The sequence below is a fragment of the Gouania willdenowi genome, chromosome 4, assembly GCF_900634775.1.
Source record: "Gouania willdenowi chromosome 4, fGouWil2.1, whole genome shotgun sequence".
Lineage (NCBI taxonomy): Eukaryota > Metazoa > Chordata > Actinopteri > Blenniiformes > Gobiesocidae > Gouania > Gouania willdenowi.
The window spans coordinates 22,102,423-22,123,962 of NC_041047.1; the positions used below are offsets into that span (position 1 = coordinate 22,102,423).

The 21,540-nt window shown below is 35.8% G+C and overlaps 1 protein-coding gene across 3 annotated transcripts; it reads right to left on the reverse strand.

The window, feature by feature from the left end:
- Positions 1-466: 466 nt before the first annotated feature.
- On the reverse strand, positions 467-20,932 carry sh3gl1b (SH3-domain GRB2-like 1b). 3 transcript variants are annotated; one of them, XM_028444040.1, is made up of 11 exons: positions 20,601-20,932; positions 14,214-14,282; positions 12,484-12,556; positions 12,253-12,396; positions 11,872-12,005; positions 11,537-11,695; positions 9,660-9,763; positions 8,441-8,574; positions 7,561-7,608; positions 2,971-3,085; positions 467-1,838 (listed from the first exon to the last, which is right to left on the reverse strand). In XM_028444040.1, the coding sequence occupies exons 1-11, from the start codon at positions 20,643-20,645 to the stop codon at positions 1,640-1,642; spliced, it is 1,224 nt and encodes a 407-aa protein (XP_028299841.1). In that variant the 5' UTR covers positions 20,646-20,932; the 3' UTR covers positions 467-1,639. The 3 variants fall into 3 exon arrangements, with proteins under 3 accessions (XP_028299841.1, XP_028299842.1, XP_028299843.1); XM_028444041.1 differs by lacking the exon at positions 7,561-7,608 and having other exon boundaries at positions 20,601-20,930; XM_028444042.1 differs by lacking the exons at positions 467-1,838; positions 7,561-7,608 and having other exon boundaries at positions 1,855-3,085; positions 20,601-20,928.
- Positions 20,933-21,540: the final 608 nt, after the last annotated feature.

The window sequence follows — 21,540 nt, forward strand, 5'->3', positions numbered from 1 at the left end:
TATACTAGCAAAGCTCTCAAGTCTCACTCATTGGGCGTGAAACACATGCATTTCAAGCTGATGTGAGGAGTGGGTGCATGCGTGCGGCTGATGCGCATGTGTAACACCTACAATAAACAGCACTAACCATAACATCACACACACACGATAAGCACCCCTGCATTAAGAAATGCTAAATGAGTGAATTTGTCTTTAACCAGATTCTACCTAAACCACCGCATTGTTGCAAACTTTATCAATTCATCATGCACATCTCCCATAGAATGAAACCAGGGAAAATGCACACGCTATTTTACTTTGCACCCGCAAATATAACCCTTTATAACACTACAGAGTATGTACACCTTTTTGTACATCCAACATTCAAACACATACTCATTTGGCCATAGCTGACAACTTAAGCTCCCACTATATGAATACATACTTGCGACGGGCACTGAACTAGTCATTTAAAATTCCACACATGTACATTTCTTCTTTTTTCTTTATTGTAAGAATGAGGAACATAAAAGAAGCACATACAAATACTATGGTAAGACAACATCTTGTGGTTAAATTCTGCATTGATACCAAAGGTAAAAAAATGCAACATAAAATCTTACATATTGACAGAATGTAATACAGGACGACATGCAAATATTTATTGAAATGTTTTAAAGGCCTTGTATATATGTAAAAAAAAACAAAACACTTTGAAGAGCTGCTCAAATGAGCATTTAAGACAGATTAAACAATACATAGCCCTTTAAAAAACAACAACAGTTGAACAGGTTTTTTTTTTTCCAAAGGGGAAAAGAAACCAGCTCCCACTGTTGGTAAGCTGACGAAGCTCACATCTGTCTACACATGTTCAGGAAACGGCCTGTAGTGTCATCTGTGTGCAGCCATACACACACATCATGCACCTCATCCCAGGAAAGTGCCAATAAAGATACAAAACACACACACACACACACTTGACAACAGTTTAAGCCACTAGGTTGAGTTTTGGTTACTGTTAGTTGGGATATGTCTCGTCCTCCCAAAAACAAAGCATAGCAAGAACTTTCCTTTAATGGATGACGGTGTGATTAGACAGCACATCACTCTAAACCCTGAACTTTTTACATGCAATGAAATGTAATAAAAGGTCCGAGATGTAAACATAGACAAGGAAAGGTCAAACTCAGGAACAACAACAACAAGAAGGGAGTGATGGATACAAACATATAGGTAACACTTCACAATAAGTGTCCCTTAATGTTAGTTGAGACATTATTAAACATTAACAGTTTCATTGTTATAATAATTATTAGAATGTATTAACTAACATACCAGTTAATGCATTAATAAGCAGTTAAGTAATGCTTAGTAATTTAAACATTACTAAGCATTAATGAACTGCTTTTAAACTATTAATTAATGTTTAATAATGCCTTAACTATAGTTAATTAAGGGACTCTTATTGTAAAGTGTTACCAAAATATACATTAAGCAGAAAACACTGCATACATGTAGTAGAAAGCACACAGCCAATCACAATCAAGTATACTCCTTTATATGAAATCAATGTTTGAATGTTTGGCAAGATTTCTCCTGAACTTCCCTTTTATTCTGTTGTCTTCCCATCGTTATGTAGTGTAGGTGTGAAAAACTGTGGCTAAACCAGAACAAGAAGCCAGTCTCGTCCCAAACAAAACAAAGAGCCAATCACCTGATGGGAATCCTTGTAAACGCTCAGACTGTTCATACGTTCACATTCATTCAGACAATACGAGCAGCTCAGCTGGAGATGAGGAGGAAAAAGAGCGAGCAGCTGCCAGCAGCACCATCGTCTCTTCAGGCACTGCGTGGACGTACTGCATACATACACAGGTCCGACAGAAGAAAACAAACAAAAAAAAAAAAACACACAGAAAGTTGAAACACGTGACAATAAACCAGCCTGAAATCAAACGAATAGACTGTTACAGAATCAATAGCAGGTTAACGGTCTTATACGCTACGCTAAATGGTTTTTATTGCATTTTTATAAAACTCTTTTTGGCTCCGTCTCATCTATTATACAGACTAGCTGATAAACGTATGGACTGAACTTCCTACGTGTCCAGGCAACAAGCGCATTAAATGACAAAAAAAAAAAGGTGCAACCTCTGCATTAAGCTTTGGGTCTGTGTGTGTGTTTGAGTCAAGAAGTTAGTTTGTGTCACATTTCAATCTCATTGGGAAGGTGCCATTTCTTTTCTTACATATCTGAGTAGAAGTTCACCTTTTACAAACAGCTGCAGTACAAGGTTCAACATTATTAAGTAAACAGGTTTGTTGTTTACATCATCATTAAAAAGTCTAAACCTGGAGAATATCTGCTTGGAAAAATAGATAAAAAACCTTCTGATTGGTGAAAATTGTTTGATTCATCAAACCAAAAATGTCCAACCTTCTTTGGACAAACTGGGAAAGTTCTAGCACAGACCAGCAGAGGGCATCACAGGACAACTGTCTGCTCTACAGCACCCAAACAAGACATATGGATGTAGTTTAGAAAAAGAACTGACAAAGACAGTTTTAAACAGCTTTTCAATTCTAAAAAAACAAAACAAAAACAGGACCACTAGGTTTGTAGCAAACCCCAGGTTTAAAAGGACTGCAGTCACACAAAAGCTGGATCTTAGTTAACAAAACGTTATCCTGATCATTTGTTTGTAGTAGTTTAGAAATATATCTTAATTTTCCACCAGTTTGTGTTTTAAAAAGATGCTTCCGGATGGATTTGTCTTATGTGAGCGTCTTCTACCACAGCTCCAGGCGACTGAGGAAATGCTTGCCTGACATGACGACCCAAAGCTGAAAGCTGGAAGTGAAACCTCTTGTTCACTCTCCTCTCTCTCCCTGTTGGACCTCAGCCTCCTACATTAGTGTGGCAGTGGGATGAGGACCTCCACATAGTTGAGTGGGAAGAATCCTGACTGGCCGTTCAGCATGCCCTCGTACCAGTTTTCATCAATCTGATTGGTTAGGGTGATGATGTCGCCCTCACGGAAGCCTAGCTCGCCCTCGTTCTCCGGCTCAAAGTCGTAGAGCGCCTTACAGCTGGGCTGCTCAGGGGCTGGAAGCAACAGGTGAGAGTAAGAGAAAAACATCAGGCAGAGTGAAGAAAAAGCTGTAGCAAGCACTGTAATGTTAGCCAAGGATGGGCTCAATTATAATTAGTGACGATGCAGGAAGCAAACCTTTTCAAACCATTTCAAACCATTTCAAACATTTTCAAACCATTTCAAACATTTTCAAACCATTTCAAACATTTTCAACCCATTTCAAACCTTTTCAAACCATTTCAAACATTTTCAACCCATTTCAAACAATTTCAAACATTTTCAAACCATTTCAAACATTTTCAAACCAATAGCCAATGTTCAGCTATTAATAGGTTAATGCTTAGCTAATGCTAGGTTAATGCTATTGCTAGGTTAGTGTCAATGCTAGGTCAATGCTAGGTCAATGCTAGGTCAATGCTGTTGCTAGGTTAGTGCTAATGCTAGGTTAATGCCAATGCTAGGCTACTGCTATTGCTAGGTTAGTGCTAATGTTAAGTTAGTGCTAATGTTAAGTTAGTGCTAGCTAATGTTAATACTAGTAAATGTCAATGCTATAATAATGCCAGGTTAGTGCTAATGCTAGGTTAATGCCAATGCTAGGCTACTGCTATTGCTAGGTTAGTGCTAATGTTAAGTTAGTGCTAGCTAATGTTAATACTAGGTAAATGTCAATGCTATAATAATGCCAGGTTAGTGCTAATGCTAGGTTAATGGCAATGCTAGGTTAACGTTATTGCTAAGTTAATGCTAATGCTAAGTTAATGCCAACGCCAGGGTAATGCTATTGCTAGGTTAGTGCTAATGCTAGGTTAACGCCAATGCTAGGGTAGTGCTAATGCTAGGTTAATGCTAATGTTAAGCTAACACTAGTTCATGTTATTGCTAATGTTAGCTCATGCTAGACTAATGCTATTGCTAGGTTAATGCTATGCTAATGCTAGGTTAGTGTTGATGCTAGGTTAATGCCAATGCTAGGCTAATGTTATTGCTAGGTTAATGTTAATGCTAGGCTAATGCTATTGTTAGGTTAGTAATAATGCTAGGTTAATGCTATTGCTAGGATGATGATAATGCTAATTCTAGCTAATACTAGCTCATGTTATTGCTAATGCTAGGCTCATGCTAATGCCAATTCTTATTATGAATTTTATATTGTGATAATGCTGTGAGACAGACTTTGTTGTAATTTGCACAACATAAAGTTCAATTGAATTGAATTAATGTTTGGCTAATGCTAATGCTAGCCAATTCTTAAGCTAAGCTAATCCATTGCGATGCGGAGCAGCACCTGCAACCTCACTTCCATTTTCCTCAGGAAATGCAAATATTCTAGTTGTAATTGCGTAATTGATCATTAGTTACAATTATAGTGTAATTATAATTTTAATTGTAATTTAAAAAAATCTGTTGCTGTCGTAATCATAATTAAATTGCCATTGAGTACAGATAATTGACTTTGTAATTGTCATGAAAATTCTATAAAAAATTGGAAAATACAACTGGGGAACCACGTTACAGTTCTACACATATATAGTTTATTATTAAAATATGTTTCATATGAAGCTTTCCCACATTTACCATAAATACAAATTTAAATCAAGGAGTATATTGACACAAAAAATGCTCAGATGCCCCCACCAAATATATTGAAACCTAGATGTTCATTGATTAGAAGTCTAACAAGGTAACCAAGAAATATGAAATAAATTAAATGATAGATATTTGTTATTAATGTATTTTACAACTGATTTAGGACACATTATCATAAGAAATACTAACAGAAAGCTAACACAAGAGGAAAGTTAACTTTTATTAGGTTATTTATTTCAGGCTCATTAATTGTGATTAATTATAACTGAACTTTAGTAATTGGGAATGTAATTCAAATTGACTTTCTGAGATCAAAAAAAAGAATTGTCATCTAAATGTAATTGGAAAAAAATGCTGGTAACTGTATTCATAATTTAATTGTAATTGATCATTGAAAAAGTAATTGTAACTGAAAAATGTATTTGACCCCAACCCTGATATTTATGTGTTAGTGGGTGAATATTTGGGATTCACATCAACCTAAGGATGTCATAAAACTGAATAATTTTCAGTTTTGGTGAAAACTGGAAGCCCTTCAATCATTGGTTACTGTGATGTCATCCCCCCTCCCCTCTCCCCTTTCTCTGTGACCTCACACAGCTCTGCACACAAACTGGTCTTTTTTGTAGCCAAACAATTTTCCTATTGTGGCAAGTGTTCAGAGAGCTGGGAAGGCCGGAGATGGAACAAGCAGTGGTTATTCAACTTGTTTATTCTCCTTTCTGTATCAATTCAGAGGAGCAGAAAAGTCATGTGATCAAATATCAAACAGCACTGACTCTGCTCTGCTTTAAACCCAATTACCCATTTAAAAAAAAACCCGTAGAAATTAAACATAATAGACAACATTATGGCAGTCCAAGCTTTAAGAAATCATAGAAAAGTGGATTGAATGACCACGTAAATTATAGTAAATACATGAAAGGGTTCAGGGAGTCTGATGATGACACGTCAATAGAGGAAGGAGGGGCTCCACTTGGAATTACAAAAAAACCCAACAGTCACATACAACGCACAAATGTTCAGGGTCGACTTGTTGCAATATCAGGTTTTGTTCGATGAGATTTTTGAAAATGTAAAATAGAATAAAAGAGGGTGAACAATTGACTACAATGACTGTGATTGTTCCAGATAAACTGTTGAATCCAGATTATTCTGTATATCCTTTTCCTTTGTTTGTTTGTGTTAACTATACAATTACACAAAAAACCTTGTGACTTACCTATACTGTACTATACTGTATTTCATCACACATAGTCATTAAAAACCCTAGAAAACACAAATGAAACCCTAGCCTTGTGGCGTCAGGTGTGCCTGTTTGACAAATTAGTGTATTTTAATTTATTTTTTTTACAATAAAATAAAATAAAATAAATTAAAATAATTGTCTTCTATTTAAAGTAACCACATTTGAAATTATTAGCATTGAACTATCCAAAATCTTCTGGTTCGAGACTTAAATAAAACAGCTGATAGCTTGGACATTAGCTCGTCATTTGCAAAACAGACTTGAATTATTTTATTATTATTAGTTTGTTAAATTACTTAGAGCAAAAGTGTGTTTGTGTGTTATTGATAATGTGTGTGTTTCCCAAGCAATAAACTCACAACATGGCCCTGATCTGTGCTCCGTATAAGGTGGAAAGGCATCCACACTGCATAAAGTATTATGTCCCTGAATTTACTTAAAATAAGCAAAAATTATCTTGCAACAGAAAAAAGGAAAAAAAAATCTTAAAGTAAGTAAAGTACTCTTACACAAAAACTAACTGGTGAGAAGAAATATCTTATCAGGCCAAAAAAAAAAGCATATATTGCCTTATTTAAAGATTTCACTGTACAATGCAGGCTTCCTGCAATCTATCAATGGTAGAGCAATTACACTGTGGTATTACTTAGAATCACTAACATAAGTTGTTAGTATGGATTTGACTTCTTTTCGAAATAAATTGGTTATACAGAAATCAAGTGAAATCAACGCCAGGGTGAAGCATGCATTAATAACCCACACACACACAAACACACAGTACAACCTATACATTACACAAAAAATATATTTCAAAAGTGTTAAAATTGTTCCAAAGAACATACACTCATCAGCCACTTTATTACAAACACCTTTATGGTAAAATACTGATGGCTGTGGTGGTAGATGTGTCTTTGTTATTAGTAATTTAAAAAAAAAAATCCACAAAAGAAAAATCACTTCAATCAAAAAAACCTTTTCAATGAAAAATAAGCTTACTTCTATTAAAAAAAAAAACAAAAAAAAAAAAACAATTTTAAATCAAAGAAAAAAAAGTGTTCAAAGGCAATTATTTGGGTCTCAAATATTTTTTTTTTTTGCATTTGAACATGTTTTCTTTGATTGAAAATGTTTATTTTTGAGTAATTTTTTTGATTGAATATCCATATATGGCTGACTTAATTCTTCATGACTTAATTCTTCATGACTTAATTCTTCATGACTTAATTCTTCATGACTTAATTAATGGTGGGGATGCAACAAATACTGTATCTGTTGTAAATCTTGGATGTCTGTCCACATTACGAAACATCCGTGGAACAAATATGAACTTTCATGAAATCTGGTGGAACTGGACGCCATTGGAGTCCATTAAATCTGCTGTCACGATAAACAACCAGTTCAAGATAACTACAGCTTTGTTTGACACATTACTCCACTCGTCTAAATGATCAGACCAACGTCTGAACATATCTAACCATGTTCAAACAGAACAGCGTGATTGGCTGAGGAGCTTAGGAGGTAGATTCATCAAAGAGGCCTTTGAGTGTATGTTCCTCCTACTGCAGTAGGAAGTGAACTCAACGCGAACAATGAACACACAAAAAAATGTAACCGTGAAAAACGTAGCCCACACAATCAGTGACTCACACAATCCTGGTTTCCTAAAAGACAATTTGGTAAAAGGAAAGGGCGGCTCTGATGATAAAGAGGGAACAGAGTCAGCACCATGAACGTGCGCGCACACACACACACACACACACACACACACACACACACACACACACACACACACACACACACACACACACACACACACACACACACACACACACACACACACACACACACACACACACACACACACACACACACACACACACACACACACACACACACACACACACACGTCAGTTGCATTTGTTGGGCTTTTGTGGTTAAATCTCTTTAGCTTGGAGATTAAGCATTTAGAACAAATGTTACAAAATAATTAAATAAAGTAAATCGGCCAATATTGTCGGCCGATTTTTGCATTTTTTACGTGTATCGGCATCAGCCGATGCGGGCTGCTGCGTTCACAGATCTATATTATTTACAGAGGGCAGAAATATGTTTTACTTGTTCTTGTTCTACATTAGCTGTTTTTAATATTTGTTAAATAGTTTTTACTTGCTGCCATTCTACCTCACCTTTGTTAATTTCAATAGATGTTCATTTTTTAAAAAAAATTAAAAAAGACTCGTACCATTTGTTATCAGTGTAATTTTTCTGATGTAAATTGAGGGAGCAAAAGTAGTATCGGCTCAAAAAAATCGGCAGTCCATATCAGTTATCAGCTAAGGCTGATGAAAAAAAAAAAAAATCGGTATCAGCATTGGCCCTAAAAAAATCCATATTGATCTATCCATGGAGAACATCTGTAAGTGGTTGACTCCATTTAATATATTGATAATTTTTTCATTATCATATTGACACCGTCCTAGAGGAATGTTCAATATAACATTTTTGATTACAGCAGCAGTTTCTATACCTGAGTTGCGTGAAGGTAGGGGTGCCATTGAAGTGGGGTAGCCTCCATTTGAATGGTTGTTGTCTCCAAAGTCAAAGATGGGTTTGGGTTTGGGGGTGTACTCCCGCCTTGGTCGAGACTGGGCCTCGTTCACCCTGTTCACAAACACATTCGAGTAATGAAACTGTTAAGATTAAATCATTGTTGCTCACACTGAATCATCTCATTCATTTTGTCATGATACACACTGCCTCATCATAGCAACAACGCAGAGAAATGTTGTCAGAGAGAGAGAGAGAGAGAAAGAGAGAGAGAGAGAGAGAGAGAGCGAGAGAGAGAGAGAGAGAGAGAGAGAGACCGCTGCAGTAGCAGCAGGGATGAAGTAAAAGTCATCCAGTTTGTAATAGAAAGATAAACAGGATAAAGTTGTTAAATCACTGCGTTAGGTTTGTTCAGGATTGATCAGTGCTCTGGACTCTGAGGCTGATGGAGACGCTTCCGTAAGGAGGATGAACAGACAGAGCGGAGATCAGAACTGTTCTGATCTCTGCTCTGTCTACAGTAAAAGTCAGCCAGTTTGTAATAGTAGCATAACAGCATGAAGTTGCTAAATCACCACGTTGGATTTGTTCAGCAGCGATCGTGTCCGTATTCTGACTCAGAGTCCGACTCGCTGTGATCGCTCCACAGTAGTTCACAATAACAAGAGCGGACAAAGCGGTGTATCAGTCTGGTTCCAGTAAAAAGTGACCATTAAAAGCTGTAAATGGACTGATGTGTAGACGTGGGGCAGTGAGGAGGTGACTTCACGTAGTAAAGGAAACTTATCAGTTGAAACATATTTTCGTGCAACCTAACTTAGTACAGCAGCCCGCCTACCTGCCCGTTCTGATTGGCCGAGTTGTCTGAAGGGCACCCTTATCTGTCAATAGGGTGCAGCCTATATTAGGCTGCGGCTTTTGTGTGGATTTTTCTTAGAAAATTACTAAATTATTGTAATGCGGCCAATAAAACAGAGCGCTTTATAGCCCGGAAATTACGGCAGTACGGTGACCGTTCCCACTGAAGTATACTTCCAAGTTTCCCAAGATGCATTTTGAACCTACAACAGCAAAAAAACTTCAGTGTAAACAATAATCATCCTAACCATACTAATAGTGTATAGTAGACAGTTTGTACTCATTGAGTTTGCAGTGCATAGTACTGAGTATGCGATTTGGAACGTGTGTAATTAGTGCACCTGTCTCGCAGTTTGTCAGAGAGCTCCTCCAGCACCTGCACAGCTTGTCTGTGGTACTGCAGCTGGGACCCCACCAGAGACGAGAGCTGGCTCACCTGCTCGATCTACACACACGCACAAGAATACACGACGTGAAATAGAAACACGAATAAAATCTACTTTCATAATGTAGAAATTGAACTACAGCAGTATTAACAAATTATATTATAAATTCTTATGAAGGTAATTATTTAATCCTGAAAACACATCACATCACCTTTTTCTATTAAACTTCCTGTCTTGTTCTCATTGGCTTAAACTTGATATCAAATTATTAAGACATATATTTGAAATGGCTTGAGAGCAACAAGGACATTTTAAACATTTATTGAAAACACCACCAGCCTTCTGAAATCTCAAACCACCACCATAGTGGAAAATATGGTTACAGTGGAGGTCATTGGATATACTGTATCCACATTTATCATGTCTTTTAACTCAAATTCGGACTCAAAATAGCGTAGTGGTGTTATTCAACTAAAACAGAATGCCCATTTGGATACAACAGACAGTAAAAACAAAGCTACAAATGTATGTTTAAATGTTATATGAACTATGGTAATGGATTTCATAAAAATTGCTAAAAATGATGGTGTTGCATCTTTGATGAATTCAGACTTCCATATGGAGTGGATGGCAGCATATCAGAATGTTGCAAATAGTTTATTTACAAAATGTTATGAAAATATTACAATTTGACAACTGACTAAACACTATTAGAGACAGAATATTACAGGGTTAAACTTCAGCTGTTTCCATCCCTGGTGTTGCTGTGCTCAATGGAAGCATTTGAACTATTTTACATATCTTACTAATAAAGTGCTTGTTTGTCTTTAGTGTGGGTGTGTATTCAACAATGCTAGTAAAAGCACAACAGTAAAACCCATCATAAAACTTTTTACATACATGTCCATGGCTTAGACAGCAATGAACCGACTGTACGGAATTAGTTTGTTATTTCAGAGTAAATGTCCCCATTGCTAGAATATAGGAATGGCGAAAAAAATTGATTCATATAAGAATTGCGATTCTAATCATCCACAATTCTGAATTGATTCATGAACTTCAAAAATCAATTTTTTTTAACTTTTTTTTGTTTAAGAAAAACTTTGATTCAGAAGATCCGCTTAAAGTCTTTACTCAGGAAACATTGTAAACTGAACATACAAATACATATTAGTGTTCTCATAAATAAAAAATACCACTATACAAAAAGTCTGCTAGCTTCATGCTAAAATCTATGGGAAAACTGATGTATATGCTCATGCTAACATTTACCGCGATCGGCAGCGATTAATATAACTTTGCTTAACTTTCACAAACACAGTCTTAGAAGTGTTATCAAACAGTACATTTAAACATACTCACAAGCATATGTTTTTTTCAATCCGAAAATACAAGAACTTAGAAGAGACTAGTAGGCCATGGGCTTTCAAGATGGCGACTTCCTACTACTACAGCAACAGTGTTAGACTAAGAACAAATGTTGTGTGATTACATAATTGTAATCATTTTATTTAAAATGATCTTATACAAACTATTGTTTTGATGCCATAATTTGCCTTAACACACTATGCATTGCATAGATTTTTGAATCGAGAATCGTTTCAATCGAGAATCGATTTTGAATCAAATCGTGACCCTAAGAATTGGAATCAAATCGTGAGACACCCAAAGATTCACATCCCTACTAAAATACATTTGGGGGATATCATGAGCACAACCAGAATAACTGCGATTTAAGAACCTAAATTAAAAAAGACTCATGTGTGTAACAGAGACTGCTCCATAAAAACAAAAGATGCTAAGACTGCACAAAAGAAGCAATAAGCCCTTACGTCAGTCTCCAACAAGTTGTACATGCTGTTTTCTGCCACTTCCTTTGATTCGTGAAACTTCTCCAGAGCCTGTCGAACTTCCTCATCTGGTATTTTGCCCTGGCGCTTTTTCTTGTAGTCGTAGTCCAGGCGACGACCTTCGAGTTTCTTCAGATGATGCTGTTGTGAAAAGAGACAAGGTGGTGTTAAAATCCTAAGCAAAGTAGTTTCATGTTGTCTTAAGTTTGGTGTACCCTTATTTTAGTTACAGAAAACCTACATTTTGTGCATAATTTACGTGAGCTGTAGGTGTAAAAGAAGTAGTTGTATATGGTTTAGTTTTCCACCATAAATACCTGTATCTCTCTTAGGTCTTTGTCACAAAGCGTTTGTAAAGGATCAATAAAGTTCTGTTTGACATCGATGTCTAAAGAGTCTTTAACTTCTGCCAATCTCTTCATTGCTTCTCCAACATCTACGAGAGCTCCCCCTGAATCACACAAACACACATAATAACTGGTCATTATTTATAACACAATTATGTCACTGTCAGCTTCAAAAAATAGTAAATGAAAAACAGTTTGAAATAATCTTACGGAACACGTTAAATATTTGCCTTTTGAACTGCTTTTCATAAACATTCAGCTTGCAGTTTGTCTGTAAACGGCCTAATACTACACAGAGCATCAATGTTTGCTTGCATCAGCATAATTGACAAAAACACTGATGTTTCTCACCAAAGTTAGTTTCCTCGCCGAGCTCGCGGCCATATTTGGCCATACACTCCCCGAGCAGCCCCTCGGCCTGAGGGTAGCCTGGATTCTTGACCTGCCCTCGGATCTTGGACATGGTGTTCAACATGGACAGTTTGGCCCGTGATGCTGAGGAAACAGCAAATACAACCAGCACCGCGTTTTAACCAATGCACAACACTGAAATGCATAGTTAAAAGCAGGCTGTCCTCTCACCTGGGTTGGGTTGCAGGTATTCTGATGTTTTGGAGACAACCTCCACTACAGCTTTACTGGTCACATCTACTTTCTGCAAAAACACGGCACGCACACGCTAACGTTCACTGAGCTTTCTACCCACAGCACAGAGGGAAATGGAACAGGAATGAGTCTGGTGGTGAGCCTCGTCTCCAAAATATCCTCACAGATAACACAGTGGTGTCGTTACTCAGACACTTTTCATCTGATTATTCTAAAGCATCTGTTAAACATATTCACACATGCTCAAGGACTCTGATGGTTTTGTCTGAAAAGTAGTTGGAGCTACAAGATAAATGAATAAACATGTACATGCTTGACTTTTTGGTGCTTTTGTAATGAAATTGAAATAATTTTACCGTGTAAATATAAACAATTTAGACTAAGACAATGAATGGCGGCTGACTAGGGCTGTGCAATGTATTGAGATTCAAGATATATCGACTTTTCTATTTTGGTGATATAGAAAATGACAATATCACTTCAATATACTGGTTTTTTTTTTTTTCTCCTTGTTTTAATTTCTACAATCACACAGTCTAAATCACATCATATAAGTATATAATATTATCCATACAGTATAGTCAGAGTCCTTTACAATGTTAACATATCTCTCAGATAGATATTTTATAACTTATTTTGTATTAAAATAGTTATTTTAGGAGTCGCTTCTTTTGCTACTTCTCAGAATAGCATGAAAAGCTCAGTTAGATGGAGTACTGAGTGCATCATAACCCAGACCTTCCCCTAAACACGCCACACTACAGAACTCACTCACACGTGCTGTCCATTGGAGAAGAAACAGCACTTATATAGGTGATAAGGATTAAATATCAAACATAATTTATTTAATGACTAAACATGATTCTATGTCCAGCAACAGCTGTGTAACTGAGTGTTGCGCTTCAGCTGTCAGCGCAGTGCACCGTCCTCAGAGCAGAGAGGAAACAAATTAAGACAGGTTTGAAGCACAAGCATCCACTATTGAATCAACCCTTTTTCTGCACACCTGTGTTTGATGTGCATTTGTTTCCCCGTGTGCTGGTCGGATGTTGACATTAACAGTTGTTTATTAATAAAAGCAGGGTTACCACTAAAACTAACATAAATATGTCATTTGATATAAATACCTAATGTCTGTTGGACCTATAGGTTTCACTTTTGCTTTGTCGAGTTCTGGTCAAAGCTTGAATAAGGTTCATATCATGAATGGTCGGCACCACAAAAAGCCAAAACACAATATTTGTCTCTCATCTTCCTTCTCCTCGTCCTCCTCTCCACCTGCTCATTCATTCTCCGTTTTTTCTTTTCTTTTTGTTTTTTAATTTTTCTTTATTGACTAATCGCTTTGTGTACCATAGTCTTAGTCAACCAACCATTTCCTTTGTTGACTACAGCTCTACTGTATATCATCATTTTGAAAAAAAATATTGAGATATAAGTTTTGGTCCATATCGCCCAGCCCTAGTGCAGACATTAGCTTTATTTAAAAAAATAAAATAAATCAAGCTTTTTCAATGTGCTCCACGTCTTTAACTCACATAAAAACAGCCTTTAATAATCGTGAGCCTTTTGTTTTTTGTTGTGGTTTTTTTTTGTTGTTTTTAAGTATAGACCGGTGTATAAGTGGACATGAACACAATCACATGATTTAAACTAGTTTACACGTTTTGGTGTGTTGTGTAATATCAGTTGGTTCTTTTATTTACCCGTTCCAAATCTCTGAAGTCATCATCTAGCTTTGTTCCTTCAGCACCTCCAACTTTCTCACTTACCATCTGCAGAGAGAGAAAGAATAGGGAAAATGTGAGGAATGAGGAAAAAGGAGCACAGAACCTCTCATATGAGCTCGATTTGAGCAGAAAACAAGCTGAAGCACATCTCAGATTGACTCATGCATGCTGTGTGACAAAAGACAAAGCACTCTGCAATGTGAGTTTAACACCTCAACTATAGCTTAATGCATATAACACACCAATAACCTAAAACCCACAGCTGCTTTCAACACAGTAAAGGAAAAGCAAAAAAAAAAAAAAGAAAAAGAAACCCGACAAAAATACAAATTCAATTAGAGCCAAACAATTTACTTAAAGCTGCTCGGGATCATAATCTTTAATCAGATAAATTCACAGTGCAGGTCTCATTGATCAATAATTTAAAAATCATTTGCTGGAAACAAATATGTTGTACAGGGTTAAAAGTGTTGCTTAAAAGTTTGTTTTGATCTCCATCGTAAACCTAAACACTACGCAATTGACATTGTCGGGAAAGTTTCAGGCAGTGCATTGTGGGATGTTGAGTCCCATAGACAGATGCATAATTGTGTTTTTAACTTCCTTCTTACTGTGATTTCTTGTAAGAAGGAACACATTTCTGGTGTTTTTTCACAGACTGAAAGTTGTGGCAAAGCAATTGCAGAAGTTTATTTTCAGGTTCATGGAACGATCGAAATCTGGCCTGAATTGAATGTTGCAAAGTGAGGTGATAACACAGAGAATAAAACAAAAATGTCAAGCTAATCGCTGTCCTCCTTGTCGAGCAAATGATATTCGATGTATTGATGATACGAGGCCTACCCTATTGATTTAGTTCATAAAAAGTTATCATCTGAGCAGCTTTAATGTGAAACAGCAGTGATTCCCAACCTTTTGTCCATCGCAGATTGGTTTCTGGAGACTCTAGGATTAACAATATGCTTAAGGCCAAGTTGGTATCATATTAGATCGTAAGATTTAATAAAGGATTTGTTGAAAATACAAAGGCCCTTTGTCACCAAGTGTTTAAAACTAGAGACCAAGAACACAGACTGCATTAGACCTTTTAGATATTGGCAATAACTTCATTTATATAAAAACAAAACAAGAGCACTCAGAGAGCACAAACCTCCGCCTCACACTAAATAGGAGTGTGACGTATCGTGAGGTAACCAGAGGTTCCCACCCCTACTCATAATACGTCAAACAGATGTTTCTGTGACAATGATGAGTTCAGCATTCTATAATGTCCAAAGATATTACCGTACAACTGCAATTGCACTTTTTCTTTTTCTTGTTTTTCCGTGTGCTGGTGTAGCTCAGTTTAACACAGAGAGAACATGACAGGAGGCCTTCAGGGTAAAGACAAAGCCTCATATCACAGCAGTTGCTCCTGCAATATACTCCCTCAGCCTTGAGCTGAAATCTGCAGACCCACAAGTTTGTCTTTTATCTTGCCTTTGTCTCATACACATAGTAAATGTCATGTGACAAGAACAGATTTCTTCCATGAATGAATGATAGCATTAAGTTAGAAAGCTAGGGTAACATTTACCATTTAAGAACAAAGTTCACAGAAACAGACAAAATAGTTTAAAAAAGGGGTAAAAACACTAAAGTTTGTTGTGTTTTCCATGAATACTTCAACTTTCTTGACAATCTTGTTCCTGCTTCAGGTGACAAAAAAAAAAAACGAGGACAAACAGCACAAAGAACACTAAGTTCATTAGTATAATTTTATACTAATTGATAAAAATGTATGTTTTTTTTTTTTTTACAATGCCTGCATTTGTCATCTTGTGGTTGAATCTTTTTTCAACAAATATGCACGTTTTTCCTTTTTCTACTTTGCATAGTACGTATGTAACAAGAAGACGGTGATCAACATTCCCTGCCAGATTGGTTCTCATTATAACTCACAACCTTTTCCTAAATGTCCTAAATCTAAGAACTTATACATGAGAAAATATTATCACATCAGAATATAATATTGGTTTCTAAGAAAAGCTGTCCCCTTTGAAGATACTTTGAACACGGCACAAGGACAGTAACTCCAAAAAAAAATATTTACGCACTTCTCATTTTCAAACTCCATCAAGACATTGATACCCTGAAGCTACACACCAAATTTGGTTATCCTATCTTAAACAGTTTCTGAGAAAAGCTGTTCCCTTTTAACTCGAACAAATGCACGGAGCGCAAACCTATATCCCCCTTCACACTTTGTGGTGGGGGATAATAAACAAATGTCATTTATTCTGAAAAAGAATGGTTTGTATTATTAAGTATGCATTTCATTTCATTTATTTATTTCAATTAGGACATACATAAATATTAATCAATGTGTGAGCAAACAACATCAACATAAATATGCCGGAGTTAAAACAATAGCTAAATTTCATCCGTTGTCCTAAGGTAACATACAGTTGAGCAAAAACATTTAACGTACAGTTAAGCAACATGTCACAATGAGACGAACATTAAACTGACTGACAACGTATCTGCCTTATTATCTGTTGTATATTTAAAATTCAGCATTAATTAAGCTAAAGTATATTTCATCCAAATAATTACTTGATTAATCACTGGAATAATCAATAGAATACACGATTACCCAAATATTCAACAGCTGCATTACTATTAGGACTTACATGTGCTATAAGAAAAATCAAATGTCTCGTCGACATTTAATTACCAGCCACGTATAATTATTTTGTCATGTTTTGTTTTTCACCATGTAGCTTGAGCCCAGGAATGAGTTTTTGGCTTCAGGGAACGTTGTGGTGCTTAACACACAGCATGTGAAGCCATTCACGCTCCCTATCCAGCTCCTCTGGAACTGCTTTGGATTTAAACTGAGACCCTCAGGTCATAAAGGTTCCCACTACCCTCTTATAATAAGTGCTTTAATCCGAGCACTTTCTGCAGCCTGCACAATATGTGTTGTTATTATAGATCAATCAGTTTCTTCAAACACAATATGACAGACATGTTTTACTACAGAATGAGAGATCGGTTACATCATGTCCACATTCTTAAAGAACCTTGTGCCTAAAGTGTAAACAGCATTTATTCAGTCACAAAAAGACAGTCATCAACATTCCCCGCCAGATTGGATCTCATTATAACTCACAATCTATTCCTAAATGTCCCAAATCTAATTTAAATGTATACATGAGAAAATATTATCACAACAGAATAAAAAATTACTAACTACCTTTAACAGTTTCTAAGAAAAGCTGTCCCCTTTGAAGATACCTTGAACAGAGTAAAAAAAACCGGCACAAGGGCAATAACTCCGGAAGAAATAATTGCACACTTCTCATTTTCGAACTCCATCAAGGTATTGATACCCTGAAACCATACACTAACCGATATCCCCCTTCCACACTTGTGCCGGGGATAATAAAACGGTAAAACCTGTTAACTGTGATATTTTGAAAGTTTAAAACATCCCACTTGATTTTATTGCTGGATTCTTAACCAGTGTTTTTATCCTGATTGACCAGACACAAATAATAACAATTGCTTAAATTCAATTACAATTACCAAACTTGAGATATTTTTTCAATGGTCAAATGATGCTCAAGAGAACTGACAGGTAGTGGGAAAAGTTTATATGAAACATATTTTAATAATAGTTAATTACCCGTGTGTAAGTCATAAATCTATAACATAGGGCTGCATGATTGTGGCCAAAATGATAATCACGATTATTTTTGATCAATATTGTAATCACAATTACTTATCATATTTGGCTAAAAAAAAAAAAGTTTTTATGTTTATCCTTTGTTAAATAATTGTTTTTTGTTTGTATTTTATTTTTGATACATTTGTAAGTTGTTTGAATGTTATAAATTGCAAATAAAAAATTTTTAAATAAAAGTTTAAAAAAACAAAACTGTTATAATTACACTACTTTTAACAAACAATATGTGTAAAGTTTACAGTAGAAAAGCACGCTTTAAATAAGCATTATAATTTTAAATTTTTTTTTTAAAAATGAACCCAAGAATTTAAAATATACTAAAGGCTAACTGAATGAATACACTATTATAGATAGTGCAGAGCTCGGATTATAAATATGTAAATATTGCCAATGATCAGGTTTATTTAATCATGGAAACCAAAATCATGATCACGATTAACATTTGATTAATTGTGCAGCCCTACTATAACATGGTTCCCCCCTTTTTGTGTTTAATTATATTGTAATTGCCTTTTTTTTTTATTTCCATACCGATTACAATTACAAAGTTAATTATCTGAACTCAATTACAATTCAATTATGATTACAACAGCAATAGATTTTTTTTTCAATCACAATTGCATCATAGTTGTAATTATTAATTATCAATTACAATTATAGAAGACCCCAACCCTACTTGACATACAAATTTAATTATAGATTATTCTTTATGATTCACATGGTGCATTCAAAAACAGACGACTTGGTAAGTTCTTCCTACTATTAATGTTTGTGTTTACCTCATAGAGAAAATTTATGCATCACTACATATTCAATAGTAGTATCGTAAAAATTAGGAATGATACAATTTTTTCACTTCTGATACGATACCGATATTGCCGCCTTGAGTGTTGGCTGATTGTTGGGTTCTTTCTTTCTCTATTTTTATTTATTTTTTGTTGAGCGCTTTGAGATGACTTTGTTGTAATTTGCGCTACATAAATAAAGTGGAGTTGAATTGAATAGTGTGGAATGTTAGAAAAGGCTTGATCAAGTGATGTTACTCAAACAGAGAACAACAGTAGGTATGAGTAAAAACTGACCCATTTATTATTAACCAATTGGTTACATACATTTTAACGTTCAACATAATATCTACAGTATTCTACAATTGAATAAATATAATATATTATATATCAGCAATTTTAGATGCAGTCCGATAAAATCCGATATTCGTTTTCTGGCTGATATCGGACCGATATCCGATATCAATATCGGATCGGGACACCCCTAATGGTAATCCCTTTACATGCTAGGTTAATAGTCACACTTTTAGATGGTGCGTGTAGATTTTACAATTTCACTGAGAAACGGTTTTACAGGAAAACAGATTATGGGGTGGGAGAATGTGTGTGTGTGCGAGTGAAAAACAAGGACACGTGAACAACAAAGCACAGTTATTCTTTCCACAGCCAGCTTCCTGGATGCCTCCAGTGTAGAAGATCTACGCTGTGTACACTGTTATTGACTCACTGAGTTTTCTCAAAGGTTGAAGCTGCAGTGCAGTCTCATAAAACACCACCACAGCTTCCTCTAAATAATGTCTACAGTCAGATTTTCTTCTTCTTTAAATAAAATTAAAAAAAAAAAAAAAGTCAACTGTCTCCTTTTTAGGGAAAGTAGGACAGCTGGTAAATTGTCCCACTTTTACTTACGATAATAAGTAATGTAACCAACAGGGACCTGAGTCTGTTCCTGTCAGGAAACCAAATGTCTTTCCTGCTTAGATCAGCAGAAGCAAGAACAAACAAAAAAAAAAAAGAGACTTCTGAAATCTTTCCTCTGTCTTTCATAACAGAGAGTGAGCAGTTCCAAATTAAAAACACTCGCACCAGCAGCGTAAACATTAGATCCCACTTTGAAACGCTTCAATGGAATGTAGTAGTTTTATCTCTGTGAAGGGAGTGTTTTGTCCAATTTTACCTGCCTTAATATAGTGATCTAGCAGTGATCTGAACTGAAAACAAAGCACAGCTGGAAAATGATGTACACACACACACAAACACACACACAAAAGCAAAAAAAAACCAAACAAACAAAAAAAGTACAGTATTTAGCCAGATACAGCCAACCTTGTTGCTTTTTAGTTTCACACCTGATGTGAAGGTATTGGATTGTGAATAAAGGATATGTGATTTATCCAAACAAAGTCCCATTAGGCTAACTGAGCAGATGTTGGACACAAAAAAAAACAAAAAAAAACATGGAAGTAAAGCATATAACCCAATGCAAGTCGTGTTATAATCATATTAGCATGTCAACACCAGTGGCTTCACTTTTAACTGATATGTGAACTTGGTGCAATGCTAAACCTTTGATAACAGAGCATTATTACTTTTGGTTAGCTTTTAAACGACACATATTTATATTTACAGCATTATCAAATAAAAATAAAAACACAAATTCAATGTTCAAGACGTGTACCTGCATTGGCTTTTAATTAAGTAACACTTTAAACAAAGCGGCATGAGCTATCCACCGTTAGCTTATGGTCATAACGGAGCCTGTGAGCTAACGGTTAGCTCTTGTGGCTAACACTTAGCGGCTAACGTGACAGTCAAGACGACAGCAAGGAAAGGAAAAGTTGTGCAAACCTGACTGGCTTTATAAAACTGCTTCTTCAAGCCCGCCACAGACATGTTGAGCCCCGTCTGTCTTCCCTCCGCAGTGTAAACAGGTCACTGTGGGCTAGACTAGCGGACCGAGTTAGTCAGAAAGTGGGACGGTAGAGAAAAGAAAAGTATCTCTGGGAGGGAGGTGTATGTATCCTAGCCACGCCAAACTGACCACGTAGAGACTCTGAGCCACTCTTATCCACTGTCAGCGCAAATAAAACAGCATAAAAACACCCACAACCTGCGGGGAGTTTTATTAAACTGAGAAAGAAAACACTTTATAGCTGACGTGTGAGCAGGAAATGTGCGGTAGTCACTTTATAGAAACACTTTTGTAGAGTTAAGACACAAGATACTGGCCTTCCACTTTAAACTGGTCAACAGTGCCACCTGCTGGTTAGAGTAAGGAAATACACCATCAGAGGTGAAAGTAACAGATTACAAATACTTAGTATATTTCTAATTCAGTAATTAGAAATATACTAATATTTCTCATTTCTAATTAAGTAATTTTTTTGTTTTTTAAAGTGTAAAGTAATTTGTTATATTTCTACTAGTAAATTACATTTTTTTTGTTTTGTTTTTTTTGTTTTAAAATGCTTAACGGATTGTGAAACTATAAAAAATGAAATGACCAGACAACAATCGTATATGTTGATATATTTATATATATATATATATATTTTTAAATATATTTTTAGTTTTTTCTTCGGAAAAAAAAAGTTAAAAGTAAAAAAGAAATAATTTATCCTTCATCCTGATCCTCTATCTATCCTTTATACCTATCATTACTGTTACTGGCTTGTGTTTGGTTTTTCTGTTCTGACTACCCTGTCAAATTCCCTGTGCTGTTTTTTAAAACTGTACTTGGCAAAATAAACTTTTCCGATTCTGATTCTGAAATGCATCACATCATAGC